Raw genomic sequence first — 11,679 nt, forward strand, 5'->3', positions numbered from 1 at the left:
AATAACAACATATTGTGTTGAGCGACTGATAGGAGCTCTCTCTCTCTCGTAAGACATTGCAATACAAGAAAACAACTCTGAAAAGAAGTTAGCTTAACGAGGGTTATCCGTAAATTTATGACTATGTCGACACTTCACCAGTGCTTCAGACATCAACTGAATGGCCTGTTTATTTTGAACTGGACTAGTAAAATTGTCTATGGGTAAAAATGTCACACGTTCACTGGAGGTGTTCTAAGATGCCATAACACAGAATTGACACAATTGCGTTGCTAATGTATGATTTGACATTGTTATTACGTAGATACAAACTAAGGAATAAGTGACAATCATGATGCACTTAGAGGTTCAATAGAAATTAAATGGATAAACACTGCTGCGAGAGCACCTGTTATAACATACATAACAGAATATGAACAGACCGTGCGGACGATTTAGGCATCATTTTTCTCACAAGCAGGCGGGCGCATCTCCTTACATGTCCTCTATTTAGTCCGCAGGGCCACAAACAGTCTATGTCAACAGCTTAGGCCGTTTTTCCGTTGATGCGTATACAGGATGCGGTTCCTCTTCCAGGGTGTACCCGCTGCCCGGAGGAATCATCGTCATGCTGTCCTTGTAAGTGACTTTACATCACATCGTCGAGAACAGGTGAGTTTAAAATTTTTATCTGAACACGTTTAATCAGAGACTTGCGCTGTTCCTTAAATAATTTCACAATCAATAGTATGCATAACATTTCTCATGAGCCTTACTATCAGAGGTGAATGATAAGAAATACTGTACAATTTATGTCATGTCCATAGGCTGCCCCATTGCAGAGATGTTACGTATTTTGGAATTACACGTCAAAAAAGTTGCGCTTATTGCACAAAAATGCGGATTCGAAGTGACACCACAATGACACAAAATGACCTGAAACTGAGGCTAAACTAAATCACGTTTCGTTCATTAACAAGATGTTTTGTTGTTTTTCATGAGACCGATATGAAAGGGGGTTCTGAACGAGACGATAAAATCGATGACCAAGAGGCTGAGTTATAACTATAGGTTGGTGAGCGAGAGCCTATCCTCATGCTGCCTCAGAGCCCCCAGACTGGGGCGCTTGACCATCCAAATATTTGAAACAATTTGAACCAAATCCAAACGGGTGTAAGTTCAACTTCTCTGTCTGATTGTTAATACATTAAGACAATTACTAACATTACTTATATTATTGTTGTCAATTATATTAATTTTTTTTTGTTTATTTGCAGCTGTCAGAATGTATGCCTTGCTGTTAGGAGATGTATTGCTGTTCATAGCCTGGATCACAGGTCTATTGAAAGGGCTTGACTGGATCTGGTTATTCATTCTGGGAATCCCAATTCTACTGCTGCCCCTGTTAACCAGTAAAAGCCTATGGAAAAGGAAAAAAGATAGGGAAAAAGATAGCGAGGAACAGCAGGGCGCAGAGAAGAAGAAGGTTCCCACGGATGCTAACAAGGTTAGAGCACCAGATCTTGAAGAGCCATCTGCGACTGGACGGAGAGAGGGATGGCAAGAGGGAGATGAGGAGGACAGGGAACGGGAAGTGCCACTCTCACACCTGGTGCTCCAGGACTTCTACGCCATCCAGGTGTACAAAGGTCGCCGAGACCCTCCTCACGAATATTGCAACATGGTGACGGCGCTTATTGACTCTTTGCTCCAGGGGATCCAGACTTTTGGGAGCTGCAGCCAAGCAGTATTCCAGGAGAACTGCGTGGGTGTGGGAAGCATGTTTGAGGGCTGGGGCGTCTCCCGTGGTGACCAGGTACCTGTTTATGACGTCATGGTCATCATAAGCCCACCGGATGGCTTTTCCTTTGATGTAGAATTAGCCCAGCATGACCGACAAGCAAACTTGCAGAAACAAGAAGGGGCCGCTTCTCATCCTCCTCTGCCCAGACACTCTGGGATGGCCCGGGTCCGTGTCCAAGCTGATCCCAACTTGACACGGCTACGGTCGTTTTCCTTTCGGACACGCCTTAGCGACTTTGTGGACAGAGTTCAGGTGGAAAGGCTCAAGGAAGGTCTTGACTACATGTTGGAGGAGTGTTTGATGATTGGTCAGTACATGGAACCCATTCGCATGCTGTGTTGGCTCGGATCTGCCCTGAGACGGGCATGGGTGTTCCGAGGCGGGGTGAAGCTAAGCTTCTGGGTCCGGGAGTGGCCCTGCATAATGCGTCTCGAGAACCCAGCAGGCCGGGTGCTCTACATCAATGTAGTTCCGGCAGTACGTTTTCCAAACTCGGATGTCTGCGTCGTAGCACGGGGCCCGGCTTCCAAGCCCTGGCAGGAGTTTTGGGAGGTGTGGTTTTGCAGCGACGAGGACTACTTCCTTAGAAGTGCCGCCAGCTCTTTGCCAGGCAACAGCTGCCACCAGCTGTGCTTGGAGATCCTCACGTTCCTCAACCGTCCAGTCAGCCCTTTCTCCACCCGTGTGGCCACGTTCCTCGGTTCTTACCACCTGAAGACCATTCTTCTTCACCTTCTCCTTGCTAAGAAAGACCCTCAGGACTGGGAAGGAGTCTACCTGGTGGAACGTCTCCAGGATATGATCGCCATGCTTCGTCGTTGCCTCAGCGAGCGGCAGCTGCTCAGTTTCTGGATTGGAAATCCTGGACTCGGAGAACGCCTGCAGACACCTTTCAGCTCAGCAGAACCGCTCAACCTCTTCAGTCCGTTGGCGCGGCACAAAGGTTGGCATGGACTAGCTACAATGGAATTTAAACGACTGTTAGCACGTCTTAGAGAGCTTCCCGAAAGTACCACCGTTAGCTGTCTGGTCCCCCGAGAAGCCCTTAGCCCCAAGTGCATACCCTCAGGTCTGGTGACATCAACCAAAGCACCCTCCGCTTGCTACCGGGGTCAGAAACGGGCACAGACAACGAAAGGAGCAACCAAAAAGTTGAGTTGGGTTGGTGAGTTCAGGCTCAATCCCGTCTCAGAACTTCCTGTTCCGGACTGTTCCTCAGGCACTCAACACTCAGAATTGACGAAATATTAGATCCCGCTCCAAACAAAACCTCCTCTGTAATTACGCTCTTTAAACACCTTTCACCTTGGCCTCCCAAAACAGATTTAAAACACTGGACAGGTATAATTTAACTTGAAAACTCAGCATTACACCATGCGGATGCAACCATTTAGTCATTGCAGCGTATGGGTACTAAGATGTTTCCAGTCTTTTCATACCTGGCAAAGTGCAAAAAGGAAGGGGTCAGGCAGCGATTCCAGTTTGTATTATACTTTGTAATTACACTAGCAAGGCTGACCTTGGGTTGTGTGCCTCAGATTGGGTCCTTTGACTAAGACAATCAGCTAATTCAACTCTTTCTTTTGCCTATTCCGGTCAAGCTTCTACATACAACACTTGCTGTAAAGAAATTACCACTATATATTTGCTGCATGTTTTCTTTCATCTAATTAATTGAATGTTTGATTATGTTCTCTTATTCAAGTCAGTTTCATTCAACGTCCTTAAATGCTGTTTTATAACACATTTTACAAGCCTTTATATCAAGGAGAAAGTGGTCATTCAGTTGAGGCCATCTGAACTTCTGCCTGCCTACGTTTCTTTCTGTTCACTTTATAATTAACCTTCGTACCTGTATAATTACACAGAAACATATCCCGGTTTAGTAACAGCGTCTTTCAAGCAAAACATTAAAATTTTTTAGAAGCACTAAAAGAACTGCAACTGCCCGAAAATTACTGGGGGGAAAAAAAAAGACAGACAAAGTGTTTTTTTTCAATTTCCCTTTATAATTTTCAAAACATAATATTCAAAACACTTAGAAAAACAAACAGTTTTTTTCCGTACTTTTTTTTGTACAAAGAGGAAAAACAATGAGTGATAAAGATCACACAGTTCTGTTACCCATATCTCCTGTTCTGCTTGTTTTGTACTGGTTTTTTTTTTCTTTTCTTGAAAAATACTCTAACTCACTGACTGTAAACTTTAAACTGACCTTACAACAGACAGTAAACATTCACACCAACAGACACATGCGCGCACACACACACACACACACACGCGCGCGCGCACATCCACACACACAACAATTTATAATGCCATTGGCTCTTACTAGAAATCAACATTTTAACCTCGGAATGAAATCTGAAAACAAACTAACACAGAAATGGAAAAAGAAAAAAAAAAAAAAAAGATTCGAAAAGGCCATTTTGAGTTTTCCGCTTTGAAAGTCCCTTTTTTTTTTTTTTGAACAGCAGACTATACACACAAGCTTGTTTGTTTGTTTTTTGGACACGATAAGCAAATCTCATTTTTATATTCTCTCGCAGTGTAGGCAACTGGATGTTCAGAACTGCATATCCAAGAACACCAGTCATTTACTTAAGACACTAACAGACAATCCTGACTTTTTTTTTTTGTCTCTTTTTATGGATCCACTTCAGCAACAGTATGATGACGTAGCACCTTCACAACTTTTGTTTTAAATCAAGAATAACATCACTATATCTGAACTATCTGAAAGTAATAGCAATGTAAATATCACAAATATAACACATCAGGATATGGATTGTCCATGCACTGCCCATGTTAACCGAGGTCAAATCGGTGACCAGTGGGAAACTCTTTTGGGAAACTGGATCTTAATGGTGAATTGTTTGCATTGGTCATCAAATAGTTGTCTTATTGTTAAAAAAAAATGTGTTAGTGCTTGGAGTGACACCTTGTGTACAAGGTAAGAATTACACATCAATAACAGTAAGAATCATAGGTCAATAACATTACAAACGGTCAGTAATTCTGCATGGCACATTTCATTCATCATAAACCAGCGTTTCTCCCGGTCCTGCTCCTGTAGACCCACAGAACCGTGCTCAATTCATCACCTAAGCATCAAACCGTCGGTTAGCTAAAGCTAGACCTTTCATGGAGGTGGGGGCCACCTGGAGTAGGATGGGGGATGCATTACTATAAACAACCTGTGTTGTTAACATCCGAAAGAAAAAAAAAAAAAAAAAGAAAAGCAATTTAGAAATAATCTCACTTAATGAGCAGCTCAAATCCATGAACTTCCTAGCAGGCTTTCTCCTCTTGCGCTCCGATAGTGTGTCGTGTTTATGTGTTGATGGTTTGATCACTAGGGTGGAGGTGTCTGTCTGTCTGTTGGTCACAGTCTTAAACGTCAACGTCTGCTGTTACTGTATACAGAGGGAAAAAAAAAATTCTGGGACAGGATGTGTCTTTGGTTCGTGGAGCTTGGAAATTGGCACCAAGACGACAGCAAACTGAAAAAAAAAAAAAAATGACCCAAAGGGGAAGGGGCCAAACAAGATTTCCGCTATTTTCTTGAAAGTTTTTTTTTTTTTCCCCCAATATATATATTTTAAACGTAATATCAATATTGTGTATTTGTGATCCTATATTTTGTCAGATGATAATAAATATGCTAAACATTAAAAAAAAAAGAAAAAGAAAAAAAAGAAAAAGAAAAAAAGTGCCTATTGAGAAAAAAAAAAGAAGAAAAAAAAAAGAAGAAGAAACAACCTACGCTGAAAACGTCAGAACAAAAGGGGGACAGGACAGAGACGGGGCTTGAGTTTGTTGAATGGAAAGTTGCACGTCAGATTATCGTTGTCCCAGAATGGCGGCGTCCCAGATGTCCCTTAGCTACGATTCCTGCCCCCCAAAATTGGCTCTTTATTCCCCAGGCGGTGCCCCCTTTTTTTTTTTTCCCCCCAGGCGGTGTCAGCTCGACGGGAAATCGCTTTACGGGAAGGACACGCTAACGACAGCGAGCGACAAAAAAAAAAAAACCAAAAACAAACAAAAAAAAAAACCCCGTTCGCGATCTCACCACTCCTTCTTCTTCTCGTCCATGGAGACGCCGCCGGGGCCGAGGGCCACCACCAGCAGGAGCCCGCCGATCACCGACGTGGTCTGGAAGAAGTCGTACTTGAGGAAGTCGTGCATGGGCTTGTAAGCCGGGATGGTCCAGAAAGCGTTGAAGTAGAAGTTGATGGCCAGCAGCCACAGGACCAGGGTGAGGGCGGCCAGTTTGGTTTTGAAACCGATGGCCACGAGGACGATGAGAGCGGTGCCCACCAAGTTCTGCAGGATCTAAACGGGGATGAAAAAAAAAAACCCGGTGAGAGATAGGATACTATGAGGCACGAAGGAAAGCTCCTTAAAAACTCTTAGAAAAAGAAAAAACACACATGACATTACATATAGAGTTTTACATTTGACAGATACTTTTATCCAAAGCAACTTCCAAGTAAGGCAAAATTCGATCCGAACATTTAGCTGTTAAGGATCTGGCTGAGGTGCAGGAGAGCAGATGAACTCAGTATTAAACCAGATACAAGTACAGGACAAGTTGAAGGAAGAAAAACAGGTGAACGACAAACACTGTGTTTTTTGAACAGAGAATAATGGTTCATCTAATACAATTGTTATTGACAAAAATCATGGATTTCTTTTTTCTGACATGAGAGAGTGGGGGTTCAATTCCTCTTTCAAGAAAAAAGCATGACTAAAACAATTGCATCTCCCCTAAATAAGCTGGGGCTATCCATTGTATGTCTTTTTTATTTTGATTTTGGCATCAAGGGTAAATGCCTTAGTGCACACTTCGGTTGTAAATCACTGGTCGATGCAACGTTTAATTGGCCAATTTTGACAGTATAAGAGGCAACACTTTGGCAAGTCTGACACCTGGTGGTAAAAAAAGGTATAGCAAGAAGAGCAAAACCTCTACAAAACTAACTATGAAAAGAAATGAAGTTTAGGACAGAGATTCAAATCAAGGAATCAGGGGGAAAAAAATACAGTATCCACTTAAACAAACTGACAAATTGTATAAACCAAACTAAGAACATTTGCAACCCGTTTACAGGGATTGGTAGCAGATGTGGTGCTACCTTCACTGGGGAAAATAAGAGTACTTACAGAGAAGAAATCGGCATCAAAGTGAAGCAGGGTCATAAACATGAGGACCAGCAGTACGCGGCCTCCCAGCTGCATGTACTGTTTAGGGGAGCTCTCTCTTACGGTGGGCACGCCAGCAAACATACTTTTCCCCTCAGAACGAGACTCAGCCAGCAACAGCAACAAGCCACCACCTAGGGCCAGGTTTCTGTTAGCCAGAGAATAAGACAAGTAGAGAGAGAGAGAGAGAGAGAGAGAGAGAGAGAGAGAGAGAGAGAGAAACACAGAAAGAAAGAAAAATAAAGAAAGATGGACAGAGAAGAGAAACAAAGTAAGTGAAAGTGAAAAGAGAGGAAAGGAGAAAGGCATTGGTACATTCTCGTGCAGCAGTGAAATCCGTAGAACTGTCAGTTTGTACGGAGCTGTGTGAGCACGGCCTGCCGGTGGCGAAACGGAAGATCTGAGACCTCGGGCGACTGCTGTCAGATCGCGATCCAAACTCACCTCATCAAAAACTTCGGATCCCATAAAATGCTGTAGGCAACAGTCTGAAACAAAAAGAGATCAATGAACATTTTTACAAACACGTCGGGACTATTAACAACCCCGAGGAAAGTTTGCTAAAAGCTTTGACACGCTCACCTGTAGGGCGATGATTCCGAACAACCCAAAGCAAGCATACTGAACAAAATTTCTGCTAAGAATAAGGATGCAGCCACCTGTAAAACAAATACATTTAAAGAAAATTATTCCCGTTAGCAAACGCGATAAAAGATCAGTCAACAGCAGTGTGTCAACACATTTACATTCTCTCTGTTCTCTCTCTCTCTCTCTCTCACACACACACACTCACACACACAAACACTTCACATGAATAAACCTTATCAGTACGAAACAAACATTATTTGGTGATTCGTTACCGGGCTGATTTTCAGTTCTACCCGATTTATACACAGTACGCATTAACCCCTCGTTTTCCGGTACTGACGCTCAGACACAAGAGGAAAAAACGTGTTGTTTGGGATTGCCCCCCGGGACGAGAGCTGAGCGTTAGCCGCGTTCCGGCCCTCGGCCTCACCTAGCTGTCCCAACAGGTTGAGGAGGACGAAGCAGGTGGCCAGGAAGGCACCGCAGCCCCAGGTCCCCTCGATGTAGTCCTTCTGTTCGCTCCACTGGAACCACATCCGGATCCCGTCCTCCAGGAAGGTGCTGATCAGGCACAGACGCGCCACGTGGGGGAGGTACTGCTTCGTCACGCGCAGAAACTGAGGAGAGAGAGAAGGATACGGTCAGAGATCAGACCTAAGGGGGAATTTCATAACTCATCATAAGTCAGCTGGAAACATGCACATCTTAAAATGAGGGTTATGGTTATTTTCTGTGCCCCCCCACCCCCCCCCCCCAAATTAGCATACTGAAGGCTAGACTTAATGGGGAGATTTGCACATAATGAAACTGTTGGCTTCTACAACAACAATAATTGCTTCACCCATGAAAACAATCAGAGCATACCTTACTAAACATGTACAGACCCAGAACATTTGAGTGCTTCAAAAGCTTTAGAAAATATACTCTAATATAGAATTAGCCACTTCTAATTATCAGGCAAAATGTATTTTGTTCGCTAATTTGAGCCGAAATATATCTATTTTGATAAGTATCCAGGAAAATGTTTTGAACGATATGAGATGTTGAAAAGATGTTACACAGGGAAGAATCAGGACATAGCCTGACTCCAAATCCAAGTGTTCAGACTTGAATGAAACCACAATTTCCAAAGATGATATGTGAATTCCCTCCCATTCTTTATTTCACAACTGATGCTATCTCTGTTTCATTATGAACCCTTCAAAACTATGTCAAAGGACGATATATTTAAGATGGAAAACTACCATCATCTAAAAAGAGAAATTGAGTCCCAAATGGTTTAATTATGCAAGGAGAGGGAAGTTATTCTGCCTGCCAGCCCAGTTTTATGGACCTAACCTAATTATTCTGTATAACCCTTTGAATTTGCTGAACTATAAACCCGACAAACTCAAAACCGTCTAAACTGCTTCACACGGTTTCAAGAGACAGCGTTCAACTGATTTACAACGACACTTTAAAATTCAGGAACATAACATAAATTTATGATTTATGCTCCACCTGTTCATGTGAAATTTACAAGCAGTGAACAGTCAGTATGTGTGTGCATGCGTGTGTCTGATGTATCAACTGAACTATGAAAAACTAACAACAGTAATACACAAACAGAAACTGCAACAGCTGTTTCTGGTAAATGTTTTACAAGACAGAACCCCCTTGCACCCCCCCCCCCCCCCAATCATTAAATGGACAAGACGACCACGTGGTCAAGAACTGTATGGGATTCTGACCAAACTCTCCCAAGAGCCATCTACGTGTGAAAGGGCTGAACTTCGTACGCTAAAAAAAAAATGACGTGGTCTGGTGTCACTGACATTAAATCTTTATCAACTTCCTGCTGACCGGCTTTAAATCTTTATCAACTAAATGTCAGTTCTGTAACCATACATGGTCCTGTAACCATACATGGTCTATAATAAATCATGTCCTCCATCTGAAGGTAAAGAAATTGAAAAGGTAAGAAATGTAGCCTATATCTATAAAGTTCAGCAAGCGGCTGCTCATTCATTTTTTGAGGATTAATTCACCTAAATGCTTCTTACTGAGGATGAATCAAGAACAGCTCTCGGTGAATACAGTACACTATCTGTGTGCTTTGAAATCCAATCTCACCACTTCTGATGAATTACTAAAGCGAAATTCGAACCGTCTGGAGACTGCAACGTGGCTGCGATTGGAAAACAAGTAAATGCGCACCGCTATGGAAAACACGAAATAAAATCAACGTGGAGTGGAAGAATTGGGTAAAACTGAAAGTGCAGTGTCCTTTGAGAGCTACAGTTAAAAAGTCGGTCCAAGTGCTCAAAGTCAGCAGTTGAAGCATTATATTACTTATGTAACCTAGAAATTAACATTATCATTCGTGATAAAAACACTGTTATGAAAATGAATGTTTAGTAATATCGCTGCAACACGACATCAGCTGGTAATGCTTTGTACTACCCCCAGCCCCCGGCGTACTATCCACGTCAGCATTGCTAAATTGCAGCAGCCAATCATCGTTCAACAAGTACCAAGCAAAGCCTGCATGAGCAGGAAGTGCTCGGTGGCCTGTATGCTGCGTGGAAACATCAAACTACGAGCAGTTGGTGCGCCTTGGGGATATTTGTCTAGTATCTTAGCAGCAAACAGAGTCTGAGTTGGTCTTTAGGCGATTTGAGACATCTAAAAAGGCCAGTAATGAGTGCAACAGTACTGTCCCCCGAAGGTTTCAGATCCAAATGAGACATAAAGCAATAATGGCCTTAATTGCTATTTAATGGCTAACGAGAGTGTTCTAAAAGCGCGGTACCAACTCAGGCCAGGCTACTTTGGTTTCGTTGGACTGCAGTGATAAATTAGACAGTTAAATGAATATGGCAATATTACTGACCTTGTCCTTCTGCTGGGCTAGAGTGGGGTAAAAAAAAACCAAGGCTAAAACAGCGGTGTACCGCGCACTGCCAAGTAAAACATGTTAATTAAGCACTTGTTGCTTGAGGGTCTATGGCTGTCTGGTATGACACATTTGTTTTCGGTTTCCACATCCTCAACCCAAAGGAGACATGAAATCAGTTCTGCAGGTACTGAATGCAGGGAACGGGTGAAGTCGTTCGTTAGTGTGTTCTGTACATGGTGAGGGTTGGTAACAGATGAGTCACAAATGAGATGTGGCATGTGCATCATTTCTGTCGCTTATTTTATGAACTTCACTCTTCACCTCAATAACAGATTTGCAGGAAAATTTGGCTGGTGCACAAAGATGGAAATACAGGTTACACAAATTGAACAATACGGTCAACATTCGGTAATAAGATCGAATCAAATTTTGCCTCCTCTCACATACATAGATATCATATTATCTGCATGTAACTTACGTCGCTGGGTCTGACATTAGCTAACAAATTCATGGGACAGAGGAAACTGTCCTCTATCTTAGGTCTCAGGTGAAAGAAGTATGAATTTGCTCGACGCTATTCTTGGAAGAAGAGGCCAGTGAAAAACAATCGTGCTTGATTTTGTCAGAGCAGCGCTAAACACTGTTTTATCCGATCGTCTTAAATGGATGAATACCTTTGTTTCACAAACTAGTAGCTTTTTCATGCTTTATACTTTCTGTACGGAGTGGTCAGCTACACAAAGTAAGCAAATCAGTCAGCTATTCCACACATTCATAGGACAATCCACATGAAATAAAAGATATCTAAGTTTGCAGGCGGTTAGACTGAAATAAAATGAACTCAGAGTCTCACCAAATGAAAGAGATACACGTTCATCATTGATTTTTCTAATAACTTAGCTGGAAGGGGCCTCTGTCCCCAACTTACCTGATCCGCCACGTCCTCCGCAGTACTCATCAAATCATTGTGGCCCATGACACGAAACAACGAATCCAAAATTTATGAGACTTGTGTTCTTGAATGTTGTTGTAATATAACTCAAAATCTGTGCACACTCGCAGGTGTCTTACAGCCTTTCCGTTCGCTATGCTTCTCTTCTCGACGATGTACAAAAATACCACATCCGCCCCATAATGCCTAGCATTGTGCTTTATGTCGCCCCCTATGGGCCGCAAAAGCAGTTGCATGCCACGTGTACTAACGACGGCAGCTCAGACTGGTACC

General features: G+C 42.8%; 1 protein-coding gene across 1 annotated transcript; it reads right to left on the minus strand.

The window, feature by feature from the left end:
• Positions 1 to 4,048: 4,048 nt before the first annotated feature.
• Positions 4,049 to 11,550, minus strand: surf4l (surfeit 4, like). The gene is made up of 6 exons (XM_030791808.1): positions 11,383 to 11,550; positions 8,007 to 8,193; positions 7,571 to 7,647; positions 7,433 to 7,476; positions 6,950 to 7,136; positions 4,049 to 6,118 (listed from the first exon to the last, which is right to left on the minus strand). The coding sequence occupies exons 1-6, from the start codon at positions 11,428 to 11,430 to the stop codon at positions 5,852 to 5,854; spliced, it is 810 nt and encodes a 269-aa protein (XP_030647668.1). The 5' UTR covers positions 11,431 to 11,550; the 3' UTR covers positions 4,049 to 5,851.
• Between the last annotated feature and the right edge of the window lie 129 nt (positions 11,551 to 11,679).

Source organism: Chanos chanos, chromosome 14 (assembly GCF_902362185.1).
Source record: "Chanos chanos chromosome 14, fChaCha1.1, whole genome shotgun sequence".
Taxonomy (NCBI): Eukaryota; Metazoa; Chordata; class Actinopteri; order Gonorynchiformes; family Chanidae; genus Chanos; species Chanos chanos.

What these genes read in the sequence shown, in the direction of transcription:
- surf4l (XM_030791808.1), bottom strand. Translation starts at nt 11,430, where the DNA reads ATGGGCCACAATGATTTGATGAGTACTGCGGAGGACGTGGCGGATCAG. An exon ending in CAACCTGTTGGGACAGCTAG is followed by an intron (nt 7,648 to 8,006) that starts GTGAGGCCGAGG and finishes TTTGTTTTACAG; the next exon opens with GTGGCTGCATCCTTATTCTT. An exon ending in TCGGAATCATCGCCCTACAG is followed by an intron (nt 7,477 to 7,570) that starts GTGAGCGTGTCA and finishes TTTTTGTTTCAG; the next exon opens with ACTGTTGCCTACAGCATTTT.